Here is a 22317-nt window from a genome sequence, read left to right as displayed (position 1 = left end):
TGCTGAGTAATATTCCACAAACAAAGCTTTTCGATCGAAGAATGGGTGACCCATAGGATTGCAGTAGCACTCTGTTTCTGCCGGTAGCACCCATGGCTGCTACTGTGTGGGAGTGGATGTGGTGACGAAATGAGAACACTTGTGGGAAGCCCAGTCAGGAATACTCTTAGACTTTTGCGTGGGCCAGCTTCTGAATGCTAGAACTACAATGCCCATATTCTCTCTCTTCTACTTTTTTTTTTTTTTAAGTTTTGTTAAAGATTTATCTTAGATTTTCAGCTTTCAGAAGCTATAACTAATTTACGTATTAACTTCTGAACAGAATGACTGTTGATGAAGAGGAAGTTGTTGATACTGAAAAATACGGTGCTGTGGGTGGAAGGTGTATAGGGTTACATGAAGTCGGTAAGGGGCCTGGGAGAGGTTATTGGGAGAGTTGGAAAAGGACATTGGGATGAGTATAGGAGCATGCCAAAGACAAAATTTACTTGGTTGTGAAATTTTACCCTTTCTTCACACCCCTTGTCTTGCCCTGTCCCATTCATTCACCTATATTGCTTAGTGCTGGCCTCATTCTCAACCTTTAAGTTTTTAGTCTGTAAGTCCAATGTTGTGGGACAAATGTTCTGACACATACAGAGGGACACAGATGGGAGATGTCCTCTGCTGGAAGGTAAAGGGACACTCAAAGTATGGTGGAGAACATACTTGACCGGGTCTGGAAAAACTTGTAGGAGTTCTTTAGCCAAACTGTTAGGAAAGGGCATTCTTGGCAGAAGGAACAATGTATGTAAAGGAATGGAGGCAGGAAACTGGCCCTTTGAGGGATTAAAATGTGTTCTATATAGATGGAAAGTAAGGTTTGTAAGAGGTGAATGATAACCTTTGGTGAAAGAAAGGCAGGTGGTGTTGATGGCTAGGCAGGGCCAGATTCTGAAGGATATTAACATGTTTTCCATTTAGTTGTGACCTTGTCCTTGGAGCCCAATTGGCTCTCTCCTCTACTTCCCCATGGTGGGGAAACACATAGTATTGTGCATTGTGAGACTTTTCAATTTTTTGCTAGTGAGAGGACTACTCAACTTTCTTTTTTTTTTTTAATTTTTTTTTTTAATGTTTATTTATTTTTGAGACAGAGAGAGACAGAGCATGAATGGGGGAAGGTCAGAGAGAGAGGGAGACACAGAATCCAAAACAGGCTCCAGGCTCTGAGCTGTCAGCACAGAGCCCGATGCAGGGCTCGAACTCACAGACCAAGAGATCATGACCTGAGCCGAAGTCGGATGCCCAACCAACTGAGCCACCCAGGCGCCCCTCAACTTTCTTAATCCAGTATATTTCTTCAGATGATACAAGCAGAGGATGCCTTTTTTTTTTTTTTTTTAAAGTAGGCTCCATGCTCAGGGCAGAGCCCAGTGTGGGGCTTGAACTCATGACCCTGAGATGAAGACCTGAGATGATATCAAGAGTCAAACGCAAAACCAGCTAAACCACCCAGATACCACAGGGGATACCTCTTTTTTTTTTTTTTCTTCTATAATTTATTTATTTTTTATAATCTACATTCAAGTTAGCACATGGTGCAATAGTGATTTCAGGAGTAGATTCCTTAAGCCCCTTACCCATTTATCCCATCCCCCCTCCCACAACCCCTCCAGCAACCCTCTATTCGTTCTTTATATTTAAGAGTCTCTTAGGGGCGCCTGGGTGGCGCAGTCGGTTGAGCGTCCGACTTCAGCCAGGTCACGATCTCGCGGTCCGTGAGTTCAAGCCCCGCGTCGGGCTCTGGGCTGATGGCTCAGAGCCTGGAGCCTGTTTCCGATTCTGTGTCTCCCTCTCTCTCTGCCCCTCCCCTGTTCATGCTCTGTCTCTCTCTGTCCCAAAAATAAATAAACGTTGAAAAAAAAAATTAAAAAAAAAAAAAAAGAGTCTCTTATGTTTTGTCCCCCTCCCTGTTTTTATATTATTTTTGCTTCCGTACTCTTCTGTTCATGTGTTTTGTATCTTAAAGTCCTCATATGAGTAAAGTCATATGATATTTGTCTTTCTCTAATTTCACTTAGCATAATACCTTCTAGTTCCATCCACGTAGTTGCAAATGGCAACATTTCATTCTTTTTGATTGCGAGTAATACTCCAGTGTGTGTGTGTGTGTGTGTGTGTGTGTGTGTGTTCTGTACACACACACATACACCACATCTTGTTTATCCACTCATCCATCAGTGGACATTTGGGCTCTTTCCATACTTTGGCTATTGTTGATAGTGCTGCTATAAACCTTGGGGTGCATGTGTCCCTTCAAAACAGCATACTTGTATCCCTTGGATAAATAAATACCTAGTAGTGCAATTGCTGGGTTGTAGGGTAGTTCTATTTTTATTGTTTTGAGGAACCTTCATACTGTTTTCCAGAGTGGCTGCACCAGTTTGCATTCCCAGGGGATGCCTCTTTAAATATTTTATTTTGGAGGGACTCTAACCAGTTTGGGAAATGCTTCTGCAGACCATAGGAAGCTACTGAAATTTTAAGCAGAAAGAAATAATCACGTCTGGTTTGTATATTGTTAAGAATGAGGAAGACCAGAGAGGGCATCAGGACCTGAGTTGAGGCAATGTCGGTGGAGATAGGGCATGGTGAGGTGGATGTGAGAAAGGTAGAAATGGTAAGACTTAGTGCCTAGTTGGATACAGGTATGGAATAGGAAGGATTCTAGGATGACTTCCAAAATCCTGGCATGGAGCTTTATGCAAATCATATTCATTTTTTTCTTTAAAATTTTTTTTAACGTTTATTTATTTTTGAGACAGAGACAGAGCATGAACGGGGGGAGGGGCAGAGAGAGAGGGAGACACAGAATCGGAAGCAGGCTCCAGGCTCTGAGCCATCAGCCCAGAGCCCGACGCGGGGCTCGAACTCACGGACTGTGAGATCGTGACCTGAGCCGAAGTCGGACGCTTAATCGACTGAGCCACCCAGGCGCTCTGCAAATCATATTCATTTAAGGAGTAGAAAGATACAATAAAGTTATTGAATTTTAGCTGTATGTAAACATGTATGGTTGATGTTTAAATCTGTGGATCTGGAGCTTGAGAGAGATTAGTGCTGAAAATACTGATTGGCAGCTCTTGGTAGTTTTCACCATAGATGGATCAGTGTTGCCACCCTTGGTCCTTGGGTTATTATAAAGAGAGAAGGCTGGAGAATATTAATTAAGAAGTGGGTAGAGGAAGTGGGGCCTCGGGGAATATTAATAATTAAGAAGTGAGCAGATGAAGTAGAAACTTGGTAACCTGGCTACCTGCCCCATGACCCAGGCTAGTGTAATATGAAGTATAATTTAGAATTGTGGGAAGTAAAAGGTGTGGGCCATCTTGGGAACCTGGTCAGTATTTTCCTTATGAAAGAGTATATTTCAGGTACATTGGGCTTTGAAATGAATTTTTGGAAAACAGACCCTTGAAAGATGATACTGTCTGCATGTTAATTCCTTAATTTGTTGGTAAGGTTCTTTGACAGAAGTCACCCCATGCTTGACTTTGTGGGAAAATAAAAAATGCTGATTTTGGTTAAGTGAAGTTTATTTTTTTCCTGTTTTTAAAAGATGATATTGACTGAAAACTGGTCAGTAAAGTAGATAAGGCCTGTAAAAGTGTTTTGTAAACTAAAAATCCCTGTACAGATGTCAGTTACTACTGTTATGGTTGGCATAGTGCCCAAATGCATTGGTCTTTTTTTTTTTTTTTTTTTAATCCTGAATAGTGGATTACAAAATGACCATAGGAAATGAGAAATTTCAGATTTCTATGATGGTTGTACCATGAGTAAGACCATTATTCTCTTCAACAGCAATTTAAAGTGTTTTTGGAATACTTGTTGAGTGCAGATGTTAAGGGCTTTGCGCTTCCTTTCAATGCTGAGTCAACATGGGTAGGTTTCAAGTTGGGGAAAAGGAGTGAAGTGGAAGAAGACAAATGCACATTATTTTAAAAAGATGATCCAAGTACTTACCAATTATAGTTGCAAATTAGCAGGATTGTACTTTTTGTACAGAATAGTTTCCTAGTGATTTTGTGCTTCTTTTGTGGTCAGGTCTTCATAACGTCTGGAAAAATGAAATGTGAACTGTAGTGTTGCACAGATGACGAGTAAAACTAATTTTGCTTTCTTGCCAACGTAATACAATAATCTTGAAGTGAACAATGCTGAGTTAATAAAGAAAAATTATTTTGGAGTTTGCTGTTAATAAGAAAAATGAACATCTCTGGGGTGTGTGTAACTCCTAAACATACTCCTTACAGACTTAGAATGTAATTTCCTGGAACTTTTTCTTCTGTTTTTCACTTTTTGACTATTCCCTACCCACCCTTGCCTCTTTTCCTCCCACTTCTTCCTCTCCACTCTGCTCTGTTTAGGTACCTGTCTGTGCACACTATTACTTTTTGTTTCATTGTGCAGGTACAATGTAATCGTTTTGAATAGGTTTAGTCAACAGTTTAAACTCAGTGCTGTGCTACCAACAATGTACTTTTGCTCAGCTGAAATGACATAGTACTATGGAAAGTTGAGACCCACTTCAAGTAGTACATGCAGTGACCACTGCGTAATGATGGTTACCTGCCAATAGCAACTATAAGGTTTTATCTCAGCTACATGTTGGCTTCTGTGCAAAAATGTAGATAATATGAGTCTTAGAATTAAGGAATGTTTAAATTTTATTTTATTATTACTATTTTTTAAGGTAAGCTCTACACCCAGTGTGGGACTTGAACTTATGACCCCAAGATCGAGAACCACATGCTCTACTGACTGAGTCAGCCAGGTGCCCCTGAGTGTTTAGATTTTAAAGAATGAATGTTTAAATTTTAAGTTCAAATTGCTGATTGAAATGTCATGCAAGTTTTTAGGGATTTGGATCAGTAGCATTACATTTTAGAAGAAATAATCACTAATTTGCATTAAAATGAAAGAAACATTCATATATTACTTAACTAAAGACCTTATCTTACCTCTGAATTTAAAAATGTAACTTTTAGTTTGGGCAGTTAGGCTCACTTAGTGTGTACAAACTGTAATTACAACTCTAGATTTGTCAATTTCTATAGTATTAAATACCAAACAAGTTCTTTAGTGCTTGTTTTAGAATACTTGTTTCAGTTAGGTTTTTCTGCTTGTAAGTACCCCTAAAGCACAAAACTCATATACTCTATTTCCTGAGTTTGAAGAAACTGTTAATGGTAACATGTATGTATATGTACTTGTACATGTGACATGGATTTCTAATTGAGATTGGTGGATCAAAGTGTGGGAATATTAAATTCTGATGTACTCTTGGCTTTCCAAAACAGTAGTACAGATTCACTCTTAACAGCAGTCCATAGGGTGCTCCTTGTTTTTATTTATTTAGCCAGTTTAATGGGCAAGTAGTGTTTTACCACATAATTGTATGCTTTACCTCACCTTGTTCTCTAATAGGTTCGTGTACTTTTTAATTGTTACTGTAGTCCCTTCCCTTACTCCATAACATTGTAAGATCCCTAAATTCTGGTTTCAGACAATTGTGAATTCGGGAGTCATCTTTGTAAAGGCAATAATAATACACTGCCTTCTTTTCCCTTCACCACCATTATCATTTGTTTTATGTCTTACTTTTTCATTGAGACACATGAGACAGAAGTTATATATGTATAGAAAACTCTGCTTTCTCAGATTAGTATTTCCAGTGGCACTAAAAAAAAAAAAAATCTTACAACTTTTCATAATCACTTTTGATCAGCAGCTTCTCTATTAAGGCTAGTGAAAACTGTCAGCCTCTTTCCTTATCAATGTCGGAACATCACCTAGTGGTGAAAGAGTGCAACAGCAAGATGCGTATGGAGGCAATACTTCTGTAGGTCAAAGCTTTCATGGTTGGAATGTATCGTTTGGATTATTACAACTGCTTCATTTCAGTGGAGAAGAAGTTGAAACCAAGACAGGTGAAGGAACTTGCAAAATAGTTCCTGTTGAATTAATTGTCTTTTTTGGGGGGAGGGGGTAAAGTTGTATATCTCCTACAATTCCTAGTATAATAATGAGCATGGCATATATGGTTACTTGATGCTTGTAGATGGACTAATTTGATTAAATAATTTAGGATTTGCTGCTGTTTATGTTGTGTCACTGGCTACTACTTTTCCTCAGTGGAGCCAAATTGTGGAGGGGACATCAAAATAAATACAAGCAACTCTAGCTTCCTAGAAATGTACTTGTTAAGGGGGCCTTCAAAATGACTACTTTTCTTGCCTGGGGTAAAAAACCTGATGAAGAGAGATCCAGAAAATCTGGAGAATGGTTTGGTAGAGCACCGTGAAGTGCTTTGCAGGTTTCTACAAGTTTCACACCCAAGGGTGGCCATGCATTGGAGAATTAGAACTTTGTACATATGCTCAGCCTTCCTTCTTTCCTTTCTTTAACTATTTAGATGGTAAAAGCATTAAAAAAGCGCTAAAGTCTCTTCCACTTGCTCACCCTGCAATACAGTATCACCACTGGTGGCCACTGTGTCCAATTTATCGATCTGTTTGGTTAGGGGTAGATGCCAGTTTTCTTTCTAGGCCTACTGATTCTGCCTATTTTAAATATTCACTCTGTAGGACTGGTCTTATTGCAGTGATCCTGTCTATTATTTACTATTGCCTGCTGCAGCATTTTTCATAATAGATGGTAAGATTTTGAAATCAGTCTAGCAATTATAACACTTTTGTAAATCTCAGTCCTCGAATGTGAAGCTTTGAAAAGTCACATATGTGAAGATTTAAAGGGAGGTTTGAAAGTTTTAAGATCAAAGCAGCTTGAATAAATGAAAAAAAAAACCCTCTGATATAAGTAGACATTTAAAAAATGTAAGCTCTTTATTTTGTATGTAAAAGAATTTTTACACATTGCCATTTTTTACAAAGCAAAAGTTAAAGCATAAATATCAATTGTCAGTCCAAAGCTACTTTTCCCCATTTTTACTAAATAAGTGTTTTGCAGTTGACCAATACTCAAAGCCACTATTTTATCTAATGATGACTCTTACCACATGGAATTTCTACGAATAAAAGGATTGATATAATGTATTTAATAAAAGTGATAAAAACATACATAGGTATGCTGTAGTGTGGGCTAAGCTGTAACTCTTCATGTTCCTAATATTAACCCGAAGGCAGATCATTACCTTATTTTTCGTAATTATAACTTATTTTGTTTTAGCTATCACATTGTTTTGTAACGTACAAAAAATATAATTATACAAAGACCGCACTTGACAAATGTAAATACAGTCTTGGTTTGGTGTGTTCTGGACACAATGGTCTTTCTTGAGCCTAAACACAGAAACAAAAGCATGTATTATAAGAGAAAGTTCAAGATGGGAAATGATAAAACGGGTGTTCAGCAGAGCTTTGTTAAAATGTAGCTGGTATCCTTGTAAAATTTCCACGTATTCATTGAATTATATTATGTCATTCTTATTGTTGAGAGCTGACTTGAAGTGTTAGGTTTTGCCCTCATAGAGAGTTGTGGCAATTTGGTTCCTGTAGTTCGGAGATTGAGTTTAAAAAAAAAATTCTTTTTACACAAACATTTGTGTAGCTATTAAAACGAAGTAAAGTAAGGGCTTATATGTATTAAGGCTCTTTTTATTTCAAATGTAAAGGGAGAGCTGCTTTTGAGTTTCAGAAGGTTATCTTAGTTGCCGTGGATGATACGGATTTGACAGTGAAATAATATTCAGAGTGCTGACTGAACTGTTTTTACTTCAGGATCTTTAAAACACCTTTTGCTGAGTAGGCCTTCAAGATGGGTTTATCAAATTTTTATTTAACATGGGTAGGTACGTTTAAGTCTCAGAAAAAAAAAATACCTAGAAGTACAAAGCCAATAGGATGATTCATTCTTTCAACAATGCAAGGTGATCCTTTTGAGTCTTAGTCTTAGTGCACTTTTTAATTTTTAAAACTGCAGAGTGTATGTTACAAACTTAAAAAAAATGTTATGTAAGCATTTCTTTTAGAGTAATTCAGTTGTGTGAATTTTGAGTAATAATACATTTTTAACTTTAGTTTTTTTACTTCCATCTCTCTGAACTTGGCAAATACTGAAGTAGAAATTTAAAAATGTGTTCTTCAAAATTGATTCACTTAAAGTTTTACTCGTTACAGGTCACTCTCTAAATCACTTTGTGAAATTATATACTTTATAATTCTGGGCACATCTATGGAATATCCTTCAAACCCTCCACACATACTATTATAAAACTTTTGTTCCAACTAATAAATTCAGGTTTGAAGCAAAGATGGCTTAGAGGTTCGGGGATTTCTATGCCAGTTAAGGCCAACCCCTCTTGTTTTAGGAAATGAGATATGGCTCTTATCCTAGAGTATTATACTTCAAATGGTTCTTAGTAATTATATAATGTGAAAAAAATCAGTAAACTTACAAGAACTAGCATTTGATTTAGTGAGATTTATTCCTGATAGCTTCACTTTGTCCTGTGCTGCTCTTTTTACTCACAAAAAATCAAGTTCATTGTAAATGCAAGGAAGGGTTTGGTTAAGCACAATAGCCTATAAGCTCCTTGCTATTTAGATAACATCAAGGCTGAGGCATGCACTGTGGAATTGGGAATTCAGTGTGCTAGCTAGATATGACTTAATTCAAGAGGAGCTCTACCAGTGGCAGTTAGATGGCAGAAGGGTGTATCTTCTGAACGTCCATTTAAAGTCCCTGAATATAAAAACCCTAAATTTTAATATCTTAGTCATCTTGAAAACAGTTCAGAAAGAATCAAAACAATATTTGGCAGAAAATTCTCACCTGAATGGATTTTTATGCTTAATTTTATTTTCATTATTAATAGCCAGATTTTGAAAGTGCTGCTGATACAGCAATTGGGAAGAATAATGATATAGTGCTTTTGGTAAGAAAAATTTCTTTAATTTGCTTTCTGTAATCTAAAAATTGACCTGATTAAAAACCATGTATGCACTCTTGCAAACTACCAAAGTTACATTCTGTAAGTTAAATGGATTTTAGAAGTTTGGTATTAATGCTTCAAATGTTCTAATTAGATATATGGTAGAATAGTATTTAATATATATTTTCATCCTTGTAAGCAATATAATTTAAAGTATATTTATAGATTTTTATTTTCATGGAGTCAAAGAAATGTTAGAGGCTTTGTATTATGTACCTGTTTTTAAAATGGAAATATACATTTATAAATATGTATATGTTTTAAATGTAAGCTGCTGCAATTTTCTCACTGGATTTTATTAAAAGTTTATATGAAAGTCTTGGTGGAGTCTTGATAATTTCCTATGTGGGTATAGTATGTTTAAAGAGAATAATAATTGATGGTTAACTTTTTATTTAAATTAAATTATTTTTAATATCAACTTCAGTAAAATTGGTAAGACTTAAGAATTTTGCCTTAAAAAGTAAGCTAAATTTTAGAACAATAACAGTTATAAAAAAGAATAATGAGATACAATGGTTAAGAATTGTATTTTTAGATGATTATGAAAACTAGATTGTTACAGGCAACATATGAAGATGAGATGATGTAGCTGAGTTAGACTGAGGTGAAGTCTGTCAAGATCCATTTGGGGAAAAGATTTTAAGTAGTTGTTAGTACGTGAAGTTAATGAAAACATTGAATATTAATGATAATTCTTTTTCTAAAATTATAAAACCATGCTTATTCATCTGCTAATACATTCTACATTGAAAAATTAGGATTTCAAAAAGTGGGGAAGTACATCTGTATTTCTAGGCAATGGATAAAAGACAAAAATGCAGAAGAGTGAGAGTCAAAACTTAGCAGTAAGAGACTATGGATAATGCCTGGTACTTGATTGGTCGGGTCAGTGGATTTGAGATTTATAGAAATAGAATTCTCAAGGTTTATGGCCTTTGGTTCCAGGAATGAATATCTTCTGAAATTTTTTTTCTTTCTAAAAGCTTCAGATGAGTGCCTTTTATTTTATTTATTTAAAAACACTTTCTATTACATTTTCTACACACTAAAAAAGTAGGAAGATTAGGATAATGAACTCTCATGTACCTGTTATGCAGCTTTTAACTCAGCTGTAGCAATTACTAACTCATGCAATCCCCTGATGAGTAAGTATAGGTTTTTTAATTTTTACTTTTTTTAAATTTGGAAGTAAGTTCAAACCTGCAGAAAAGTTGATATATTGGTGTAAAGTTGTTCATTAAGTTCCTTGACTATCTTTCTGATATTTGCAGAATCTATAGTGATGGCTCCTTATTCTTAAAATTGGTAATTTGTGTCTTCCTCCTTCCCCCTTTGAGTCCAACTAGAAAAATGATCAATTTCATTGATTTCTACTATCAGTTTTATTAATTTCCCTTCAGTGCTTACTGTGGGTGTAATTTGCTGTTCTTTTTCTACTTTCTTCTTCTTCTTCTTCTTTTTTAATGTTTATTTATATTCAAGAGACAGAAGGGGAGAGAGAGAGAGAGAGAGAGAGAGAGAGAGAGCTCTCAGCACAGAGCTTGACACGGGGCTCAAACTCATAAACTGTGAGATCATGACCTGAGTCAGATGCTTAACCAACCAACTGAGCCACCCAGGCGCCCTGTACTTTGTCTGCTTTCTAAAGGTAGACACTGAGGTCATGATTTTAGGGCTTTCTTTTCAGAATTTGAAATTTAGTGCTATAAATAATTTCTAAATACTCTTTTAGCTGCATCCCACAAATTTTGATATATCTTCATTTTCAGGATATTTCATATTTTCCCTATTGATTTCTTTTTCATGGATTTTTTTTTCTCTACTTATCTTTCTCTTTTGGTTTCTAATTTAGTATAATTTTTTTAAAGAATTTATTTTGTATGACTTGAATTTATGTCTTGGAATATGGTCTTTCTTGGTAAATGTTCTGTGCACATGTTCAAAGAATGTATACTTTGCAGTGGAGTAGAGTGTTCTGTAAATATCAGTTGGGACCAATTTGATTGATAGTGTTATTCGGATCTTCTAAGTCCTTTGTGTATTTTGAGGATCTGTTAAATGTATACATGTTTAGGATTACTGTTTTATGTTAATCAGTTGATCCCTTTGTCATTACAAAATGACTTTATCCTTGGTAATATTCCTTGCTTTGAGATCTACTTTGATATTAATACAGTTATTCCAGCTTTAATTTGAATAGTGCTTGCAGGGTATAGTTTAACTTTTAGTCTACTATGCCTTTATATTTAGGTTGCATTTCTTTTAGGCAACATATACTTGCTTATGGCCTTGCTTTTAAAACATAAAACCGGGGGCGCCTGGGTGGCGCAGTCGGTTAAGCGTCCGACTTCAGCCAGGTCACGATCTCGCGGTCCGTGAGTTCGAGCCCCGCGTCGGGCTCTGGGCTGATGGCTCAGAGCCTGGAGCCTGTTTCCAATTCTGTATCTCCCTCTCTCTCTGCCCCTCCCCCGTTCATGCTCTGTCTCTCTCTGTCCCAAAATTAAATAAACATTGGAAAAAAAAATTTTTAAAAAAATAAAAATAAAAAATAAAACATAAAACCGTAATCTCCATCTTTTAATTGTTGTTTAGACCATTTATATTTAATGTGACCAACTGTTGATATTGTTAGGTTTATCATTTTTTTAATGTTTATTTTGAGTGAGAGAGAGAGGGAGAGAATGAATGGGGGAGAGGCAGAAAGAGAGGAACAGAGAATCTCAAGCAGGCTCCATGCTGTTAGCGCAGAGCCCGACTTGGGGCTCAGTCTCATCAACTGTGAGATCATAACCTGAGCCAGAATCAAGAGTTGGACACTTAACCAACTAAGCCATCCAGGTACCCTGCCATTGTTTAAATTTTTTAATTTTTTTATTTTAGAGAGAGAACATGTGTGAGTTGGGAGAGGGACAGAGGGAGGGAGAGAGAATCTTAGGCAGGCTCCATGCTCATCGTGGAGCCTGATGGGAGGCTCAGTCCCATAACCCTGGGATCATGACCTGAGCCAAAATCAGGAGTCAGGTGCTCAACCAACTGAGCCACCCAGGCACCCCAATTTTTAAAATTTATTTATTAAAATTTTTTTAACCTTTATTTTTGAGAGAGAGAGAGAGATGAACAGAGAGAGAAGGAGAAACGGAATCCCAAGCAGGCTCCAGGCTCTGAGCTGTCAGCACAGAGCTCAGTATGGGGTTCAAACCCGTGACCTAAGCTGAAGTCGGATGCTTACCTGACTCAGCCACCCAGGCACGCCCCCCCTTTTTTTTTTAACTTTTAGAGAGAGAGAGTACGTACACACAAGCAGGGGAGGGGCAGAGGGAGAGAGAGAATCTCAAGTAGGCTCTACACCCAGCATAGAGCCCCATGTAGGGCTCCATCTCACAACTGTGTGAGATCATGACTTAAGCCAAAATCAAGAGTTGGATACTTAACTGACTGAGCCACCCAGCCGCCCCAGTATAGTTAGGTTTAAATCAACCATCTTGCTGTTTGTTTTCTATTTGTCTTTCCTCTTGTTTCCATTTTCCTCCTTTTCTTTGTCTCTTACATCAGTTGAGTATTTTTTATGGTTCCACTTAATAACCTCTTGATGTTTTTTACTTGTGACTCATTTATTAAAAATTTTTTTTTTACGTTTATTTATTCTTGAGGGAGAGAGAGACAGAGTATGAGTGGGGGAGGGGCAGAGAGCGAGGGAGGCACAGAATCCGAAGCAGGCTCCAAGCTCTGAGTTGTCAGTGCAGAGCCTGATATGAGGCTTGAACTCATGAGCCATGAAATCATGACCTGAGCCTAAGTCGGATGCTTAATTGATTGAGCCACCCAGGCGCCCCATATTTATTAAAAACATTTTTTTAACGTTTATTTATTTTTGAGAGACAGACACAGAGCATGAGCAGGGAAAGGGCAGAGAGAGAGGGAGACACAGAATCCAAAGCAGGCTTCAGGCTCTGAGCTGTCAGCACAGAGCCCATTTCAGGGCTGAAACCCATGAACTGTGAGATCATGATCTGAGCCGAAGTTAGTCACTCAACTGACTGAGCCACCTAGGCACCCTATGACTCTTTTATTTTAATGGTTACTTTAGAGTTTAGAGTATACATCTCTAACTTATTACAGTTTACTTTCAAGTGATTAAACTCATGTCTGATGCTTTTCATTCCTTCGTGGAGATCCACGTTTCCATTTCCACTTTTCTACCTGAGGACTTCCTTTAACTTTTTTTTTTCAGGTTTTGTGTCTAAAAGTCTTATTTCACCTTTGATTTTGGAAGATATTTTTGCTGGGTATAGAATTCTCTGAATGGTTTCTTTTTCTCAGTACTTCAAGATGTTATTTAGTTGTTCTCACCTGTATTATTTTTAGTAAGAAATCTGTGTCATTCTTATCTATTTTTCTTTGTATGTAACAGATCTTTTTCCTCTGGCTCCTTTTAATATATATTTTTTTAATCCCTGCTTTTGAGCAGTTTGATAGTGACATGCCTTGTTGTAATTATTCAGTGTTTATTTGTTTTGTATTAGTTGGACTTTTGGATCTGTAGGCTTATAATTTTTCATCTAATTTGGAAAAATTTTTGCCCTTATATCATTACATATTTTTGGCCTCTCCTACCTTACATGTGTATTAGGGCTTGAAGTTGTCTCATAACTTACTGATGTTGTTTTGTGCTTTTTTTCTCTCTTTTGTGTCCATTTTTCATTTTGGATATTTCTATTACTTTGTCTTCAGGTTCATTGATTTTTCTTTTGCAGCATTTAATCTGTTAATCCCATCTAGTAAATTTTTCATCTCCGATACTTTACTTTCTACTAGTCAGCTTGGTTCTTTTTTATATCTTTCATGTCTCTACTTAATGTGTTCAGTCTTTCATTTTGCTTTTTGAACATAATGGACTAGAGTTACAGCAGCCATCTTATTGTTCTTGTCTTCCAGTTCTATTATTTGTGTCAGTTCTTGGTCTTTTTCTACTGATTGATTTTTCTTATTATGGTTTATATTTTTTTCTTTGCATACCTGTTAAGTTTTACCTGGATGTCGAATATTGTAACTTATTGGGACTAGATATTTTGTATCTTATAAATCCCTTGAACTTTGTGAAGCTGTTAAATTATTTGGAAACACTTTATTCCTTTAGGTCTTAAGAGTTTTGTTAGGTAAGATCAGAGTAGCTTTTAGTTTAGGGCTAATTTGATCCCACTGCTGAAGCAACACCCCTCTGAATACTCTTCCTGATTCCTTGTGAGTAATGAGGTTTTCCACTGTGGTTGGTAGGAACAGGCACTCTTCTCAGCCCTGTGTGAACTCTGATGATTTTTTACTCTTAATCGTTTTGGATGGTGCTTCCCCTGGCCTCCAGTAGTTTCCTCACACCTACACTGATCGGTACTCAGCTTAAGACTTGAGGAGGACTGTCTTACAAATTTACATTGTTCGTTCTCTGTACAGATCTCTTTACTGATAATCTGCCCTGCAAACCTGCCTCACCCTCAGGGGATGCCTTTGATGCCTCCCCAACTCAGGGAGGCTGTGGGCTCCCCCTGGGTTCCCTGCAGTATTGGACTATGCCTTACGCATTCAGTAACAATAGTCGATCTTTTTTGCAGGGAAAGAGGTTGGGCTTGCTCATTCTCCCAGTAGTCTATTAGCAGTAGGTTATGGCCCTCAAGAATAACTGCCACCTCAAGTCATATTGATGAATCAGTCTTACCATGGTGGAATGACTCCAGTAGTATGCTTCAAAGCTGTAACACTACCCTAGACTGAGAAGAAATTGTTACTAAATTGCCCACAGGGCTTTGTATGATAATGTGGCTTGTTTTGGAGATGTTGGGCCAGATACCTCTAAGACTTCATTTCCAAGATGGCAGAGTCTTTTTTGTGTATATTACATATTATCACGTATATATGTTACATATAACATTAATATATGTAACATAATTTATACATAATATATAGTATATTATGTATATATTATGTATATATTATATATAGTGTATATAATGGGATATTATAACCGAAAGTTCTGTGTTATATTTCTGTAGAAATCCCACTCTAGTTAGCCCTGACCCCATCTCCTGGGCTAGCAGAAAGTACAGAAACTCTGAGTGCTCGTGCAGGAGGCATCAGTATTTTTTATTGGTCATTTTGTTGATGACATAAATCAAGAGATTTCATTACTCTTATTTTTACATATGGGATTTGTTTAAAATTCTCCTGTTTAATCCATATCATGTAAACATCAAATAGCTGTTGCTATCTTAGCACAAATCTTCCTTACATCATATTCAAGTATTTTTTGAGTGCTTGTCATGTGTCAGGCCTGTGTTTACACATTGAATAGATGAGTAGAGAAATGACATCTGGAATAGAGGTAATATTCCTACTGTGCTGTCCAGGGTTCAGCCTAGTCTAAAGCAGTGGCTATTTGGTCTCAGATATTTTTACAGTCTTGAAAATTAATAACTCTGAAGAGCTTCTGTTTATGTGAGTTATGTCTGCTGATACCATGTTAATTAAAACTGATATCTTTAATAATAACTTAAGGAAACATGACAGTAATAAGCTTATTTCATATTAAGTAACATTTTTCTGAAAAATATTTATTTTCCAGAAACAAAGATCACAAGAAAACTGGCATTGTTTTACATTTTGCAAATCTCTTTAATGTGTGGCTGACTGTCTGATATTTGAAATTAATATCCTTTCTCCATGCAGGGAAAAAATTTGTCAGTGAGCTCAATGAATTTTCTCCTAGACAGGCATCATAAGTAGTCAAATCATCAGAATATTGCCTAGTGGACTTGGACTCAGAATGAGGGAGTGATCTCCAATAGGGGTACAGCTGCCTGAGGAATTGACTCTTGGCCAGGGATTACCATTCATTTAATAGGTGCTTAATAAATATTTGTTGGATGATTAATAATCTTGGGGAGGTGTTGGGGTTGGTTTCACTGCTGATGCTTTACGTCTTCACTATACTTGAAGCAATAAATTGAGTTGGTGTGAAGTACTTTTAGCTGAAGATGGTTAAACTAGATTAGTGCTGTGAGTCTGGGGAATGGAAAGATTCTGTAGTGATTTCTTCTAGAACTTAATTGTTTTGTGCCATGGCTGTTGCTAGTATAAGTTAATTGATGAAATATGCCAGGTTTAGTGATAATATGTATCACGAGGACCAGCACACTATTGAAAATGTCATTAAAACCAGCTAGTACTTTAGTGAGTACTTAAATATCAGCTAAACTTTGATACACGTGTCATGACAAAAAATCTTACAGTATGAAGTTATATAGTCTGCTTAAGATACAGCAGAATCCCCAACATTTGGTTTTCCTTTCCTTCAGTTATCTTCAATTGTTCTGAAGCACAAGACCTCTCAAACCACCGTAGATATGGACAAAGAAGAAAGGAAGACTATCAACCAAGGTCAAGAAGATGAAATGGTAACCAATTTTTATAATTTACTTGTAAAGTGTGAAGAGTTTATCTCTGTAATTTATTATTCCAGGGAAGTAGAAAAGTACGTTAGAGAGAAGAAAAAAAAACAATGCTAAATCAACCTGCTTTCCTCATCCTGAATGTGCTTTTGACTTGGGATTATGTAACATCTCTATTTGTTGGTTTTAGTATAATGCCTGTTTCACTTGTGGATTGTTAATACTAGAGAAGTATGCTTTTTTTATTTAGTAATTTAAGAAGCTACATTAGCTAATACTTATATATAATCCCAAATATAAGATTTCTAATTTTGATTTATAAAAAAGGCACTCTTAGGGTGCCTGGCTGGCTTAGTTAGTATAGCATATGACTCTTGATCTTAGGGTCCTGAGTTCAAGCCCCACATTGGGCATGGAGCCTACTTTAAAAAAAAAAAAAAAGGTTTAAAATCAGCTTAATAATAAAAAGCACTTTTCAACTCTTTGTGTGTGGCGGGGGGGAGGGGGAGGGGTGGGGGGCGGGGGGGGGGGATGGGATTAGGTTATCAGGTAAAATAAGACACTATTAAATGTGAATTTCAGATAAACCAAGGAATAAATTTTTCATATGAGCGTGTCCCAAATATTGCGTAGGGCAAACAAAAAAATTCATCAATTTTTTGTTGAAATTTAAATTTAACTAGGCCCTCTGCATTTTCATTTGCTAAATTTGGCAGCCTTTGTTAATTATGGTGGTGAGGGGAGTAAACTAGAACAATTTAAATAATTTGGGTCAGGAGGTCAGATTGATCAGTCACAGCAGTATTGAGACAATTAGCTAATTATTTGGGAGAAACATAAAGTTAAAACCTACTGTACCTAAATGCAGTGTGGTATTATGGCTTATATCCTGGAACAGAAATAAGACAGTGGAAAAACTAGTGAAATTCTAATTAGAGACTAGTTTTAGTTAATTGTAATGGGTCAGTGTCAATCTCTTGATTTTGACAAATGTATCAAGTTAATGGGAAACTAGATGGAGGGTATACAGGAACTTTTAATGTTTTTGTAACTCTTCTGCAAATCTAAAATTATTACAAAATTAAAAGTTTATTTAAAGAAACCCTACCTTTTAGGGTGCCTGGGTGGCTCAGTCAATTGAGCGTCCAACTTTGGCTCAGGTCATGATCTCATGGTTCATGAGTTCGAGCCCCGCTTCAGGCTTGCTGCTGTCAGCGCAGAGCCTGCTTTGGATTCTCTGTGCCACAGCCCCCCCCCCCCCCCCGCCCCGTCCCCCCATCAAGCTTTCTCTCTCAAAAATAGATAAGGCATTAAAAAAAAAAAAAAAAACCCTAACTTTTATGTGACAAAATAGTGAATATACATTTGGAAAACAGAACTTTGGCATTTTTCTCATACACCATGTGATATTTAATTGTGTGATCACTGTATCCTTGCAGGAGATATATGGCTATAATTTGTGTCGCTGGAAGCTTGCCATAGTTTCCCTAGGAGTGGTTTGCACTGGTGGCTTTCTCCTCCTCCTCCTCTACTGGATGCCTGAATGGCGGGTGAAGGTGACCTGTATTAGAGCTGCCATTAAAGACTGTGAAGTGGTGCTGCTGAGGACTACTGTAAGTCAACGTATTCACTTGTAGCTGATCATTTCAGGAGTGAAATAAACGCTTTTGTGTGTACTTCCTTCAAAACAATGTATGAGGAGAACATCACTGCTAGGATATAATCAGGAATACTAATCCTAAAAGCATTTGTGTTAGAAATGAGTTTTACCACAGTGATTAGAATGTGAAGGAATCTTAAAGATGATTATGCCAACCTCTTCCTTTTGTACTCCTTTCTTTTGTAGTTCTTGATGCACTGAGAGATTAAGATTAGATGCTTATCTGTCAGGGTCATCGGCCAGTTTAAGGGCTATGTCAGATCTGTTATTCACTAGGCCAGCTGCCTTTCTACTATGTGATGTTGCTGCATCTAGGGTTTTGTTTGTTTGTTTTTGTTTTTGTTTTGTTTGATTGGAAACATTTCATCAGAGGCTTTAATTTCTAGTCTCAGTATGTTGATGAGTTCATTAAAAAATCACTCAAGATCTTTCAGGGGATATTGTATTAGTGAAATATATCGTAAAATGGTGAGCAATGGAAAGCACTTCATGTTGGAGTTTATACATCTTCATGAGCTGGTTTAATATTTAGTAGGAAGTGATGCTTTCTTAATTAGAGAAGAGTAAATAATACGTAAAGAATGGGAATTTAAAAATATATTGAAAACTATGGGGCGCCTGGGTGGCTTGGTCGGTTAAGCGTCCGACTTCAGCTCAGGTCATGATCTCACGGTCCGTGAGTTCGAGCCCCGCGTCGGGCTTTGTGCTGACAGCTCAGAGCCTGGAGCCTGTTTCCAATTCTGTGTCTCCCTCTCTCTCTGCCCCTCCCCTGTTCATGCTCTGTCTCTCTCTGTCTCAAAAATAAATAAACGTTAAAAAAAAAAAAAAACTGTATAGGCATTATAGGTATAGGTGTTATGTAATACATGGAATTGACTTTTTATCTTTATCCCTTTCTGTCTTATAAGGATGAATTCAGAATGTGGTTTTGTGCAAAAATCCGCTTTCTTTCTCTGGAAACTCACCCATTTTTGAGTCCAAAATCTATGACTAATAAAGTTGCAAATGGCCATGCTGTTCATTTTACTGAAAATTTGGCTACAGAGAATAGGCATGAGATGAGCAAATATTCACAAACTCAACCACAGCAGGTATGGTGATCTTAGTGTTATAGGTTCTTTAAAAACCAGAATTACTACATTTTATTCGATCGCAGCCTATAATTTTGTGTTTGCAGTTATTTTTGTTTGGGATGAATATATATGCACATAAAATACTTATTACTATATATAACACAGTTTAGGTAATACTAGAAGCAGATTGCATTTGCATGTGATCACTTTAATTTTAATACATAACAGATTTAGTAAACTTAATGGTTAACAAGTGATGATAGTGCTTTTTGGTGTAACATTTATGTGTGTTCTACAGGTTCGTTATTTTACCCACCACAGTGTAAAATACTTCTGGAATGATACCCTTCACAATTTTGATTTCTTAAAGTAAGTATTTTTCTTTTGTTTGGATTCTTTTACGAGTATCTTGAAAATGTTCTAGATGGAAAAGAATTCATTGTAGGGTTACAAAAATTGAAGAGGTATTTATTGCATAACTTTTATTCACTTATTAACTCCCTGGTGTTATTTGAATACTTGTTAACCATTTTAGGATAAATCCTACTTGCAACTTGTACCTTGGCAAAATTTACATAAAAGTTTGAAACAATATGATTCTCCAAATCCACTCTGAGTCTGAGTTCTTTTCTTTTTGTGGGTTCATCTCAAAGTGAATTTTAGAGTACACTTTATAGTCCGTCAGAATATCTGAATTGTCATATCCCAAACAGAAATTTAACTTTACTGTGTGGGTAAAGATGGAGACATTGTCCAATGTGTTAAGCCTTGAATAGGACAAATTGGAGGAATCCCTTAAAATTTATTTTTTGTGGAGGCTTGAAGTTATGTTAAGTACTGAATTAATTAGGATTCTATTTTTATTGCTATTGTTAAAGTGATTATTATAAACACTCATTAAGTATCATTACTTGAGAGTGCTAAAGGAATTCTTAATATTAGCAATACAAAGAGAATCGCCTTATGAACATTTAAAATATTCATGCCTGGATTTTTTTCCTCAGACACTAAAGAATTGGAATAATCTGGAATAGACTTGGGCATTTCCGCATGCCTAGTTCAGAAGACCATTTCTAGTTAAGAACTATTGCTTTATAGAACACTGCCAGTGAGCTGCCATTTTGTTTTGTTTTTTTTTTTTAAAAAGACTTGGAGCTGATCCCTGCTGCTTTTGGAGAAGTCATCAACTTCAGTGGAAAAAAGTGTCAAACCTATTTGCCTGGTGGCATTTGCCAGCTGTAGAAGCTTCTAGAATTTAAGCATCCCAATGATAGCAGTTAATTAGGGAGCTTAATTTTTTTCTATCTGAAAAAAATGGAAAAGGATTGGAGATAAATGATGTGTAGAGTTCTCTTTGGAGTTCTTTGACTAGTATCTCAGTCAACATAAGCATAATTAAGACATTTGGGGGGAAAATTAGGTCTGTTGGTTGAATCCAGTTAGAATTGTTACAGATTTTGGACATTGACTGTGACTCATAAATTCTGTACTTCTCTCCCAGGTTTGTATTAGAACAGGGAGATTTGGATTGATGCTTTTGTAGAAAAAAAAATCAGTGAATAGGATTGTTAGCATGAAGCTTAAAAAATTGAAGAGGGAAAATTATATCTATATAATTTAATAATTTAATAATTAGAATTTAATTATTAAAAAGTAAAAAAAAAATTAGTTTGGGATTCTCAAGTTAGTCATACTTTGCCTATAATTTTATTAGTTTAATTAATAGCTCTTACAGCTTTGGTACAGCCTTAAAGGATAATAATATTGTCATACAAACTTGAGTATTTAGAGCCATTTTATCATGTGATAGATACATTGGCTAATTTAGAATTTGGCACTTTTGAGACTTAGAACTTTCATTATTGGTTATCTTATGAATTTGAGATTTAAAATTCTCATTCATTATTTCAGTTTTTGTTAGGTTTCTATTTGTAAGGAAGTCACTTTAAAATCAGGAATATAGAAGAATAGGGCATTAAGACATTTGGATATTTTAAACTTTGTTTAAAGTAAAAACTTTGGATTTATTTAGGGGACTGGATGAAGGTGTTTCTTGTACGTCAATTTATGAAAAGCATAGTGCAGGACTGACAAAGGGGATGCATGCCTACAGGTAATTTTTATCCAACTAAAGTTAGATCTGTTATCAAAATTCCTAAATAAAGTAGTATGTATAGTCCACCCTCTTACCATATAGTTGTACATATTAATAGGTATTTAAACATTATAGACCTAGTAGTTGACAACTTACTGGTATTTAATTGAGTAAGACTGTCTCTCAGTTTAAGAATTATGAAAATGTTGAAACTGGAATTTTGAAGTTGGTATCCCTGAAAATATACCATATTTTACCCATTCTAAGATACATATTTTCAACATTTTAACATTTCTAAAGTGGGGGATTTGTCATGCAGTGGGTGGAGTGTCATCCTTTACTTGACAAATGTTGTCAACATTTTTATCTTGATAGCACATAAAATGATGGGTATGTCTTACAATTGATAGCAGCTTAGATTTTCTGAAATGTATTGGGAATTGTAAGCATGAGCTCAAAATTTACCACAATGAATATTTGTAAATTGGGATGCATAACCTTTTTTATCATGTTATTCTTTGTTGAAGTATAAGATTATACCAGTGTATTGCAAATTTAAAGATAAATGCTATTTTCAAATTAAATTAGCAGTTTTCTTATACTTCTGTAGCATGTTTTTTTCAGTAGAATATTGAAAAATTGATTCATTTAGACCCATACTTCGTTAAAGGCAAGAATTACTCTATCACGTAGAAAGGACTAATAGGAGTTTAAGTGGAAGGATTTAAGCAACTTTTTAAAAGCATTTTTTAAAAAGTCAGATGTACAGTGTTTTGAAATAAACACTGTTAGTACAGTATTCTCATTAGAAAAATAGTATAGGACCCCTCAAATTTGTTTATTTAGTTTCTTGCAAAAATGAATTGCAATTCAAAATTGTTGAGGTGTATTGTGTTCAAGGATGAAAAAACATTTGCCGACATGGTTATTATAAACTAGTGGGAAAGATACTTGTCACACAAAAAGATCTGAGACAGAATGAAACAACAGTGTAGTTATCCAGTAGTGACTACTTCGATTTAAATACTGTAGGTAGAGAATTGAATTGT

The 22317-nt window shown here is 36.0% G+C and overlaps 1 protein-coding gene across 4 annotated transcripts in view; it reads left to right on the top strand.

Annotated features, from left to right (window-relative positions):
- The window catches only part of ATP13A3 (ATPase 13A3), a 90019-nt gene that overhangs the window by 9942 nt on the left and 57760 nt on the right, over positions 1 to 22317 (top strand). For 2 of the 4 annotated variants that reach the window (XM_086675036.1, XM_086675032.1), the window contains exons 3-7: positions 16348 to 16446; positions 17880 to 18053; positions 19009 to 19191; positions 19472 to 19542; positions 21206 to 21286. In XM_086675036.1, the coding sequence (XP_086531162.1) occupies positions 16396 to 16446; positions 17880 to 18053; positions 19009 to 19191; positions 19472 to 19542; positions 21206 to 21286 (560 nt within the window). In that variant the 5' untranslated portion in view covers positions 16348 to 16395. Of the gene's footprint in view, positions 1 to 8881; positions 8942 to 16347; positions 16447 to 17879; positions 18054 to 19008; positions 19192 to 19471; positions 19543 to 21205; positions 21287 to 22317 lie in introns of all 4 variants that reach the window. The other 2 variants (XM_086675034.1, XM_086675035.1) reach the window with 2 other exon arrangements.

This window comes from Puma concolor, chromosome C2 (genome assembly GCF_028749965.1).
Source record: "Puma concolor isolate L17-30 chromosome C2, mPumCon1.1.hap2, whole genome shotgun sequence".
NCBI lineage: Eukaryota > Metazoa > Chordata > Mammalia > Carnivora > Felidae > Puma > Puma concolor.
Note: the sequence above shows the minus strand (reverse complement) of the source record. Positions and strands in the feature narration are given on the sequence as shown.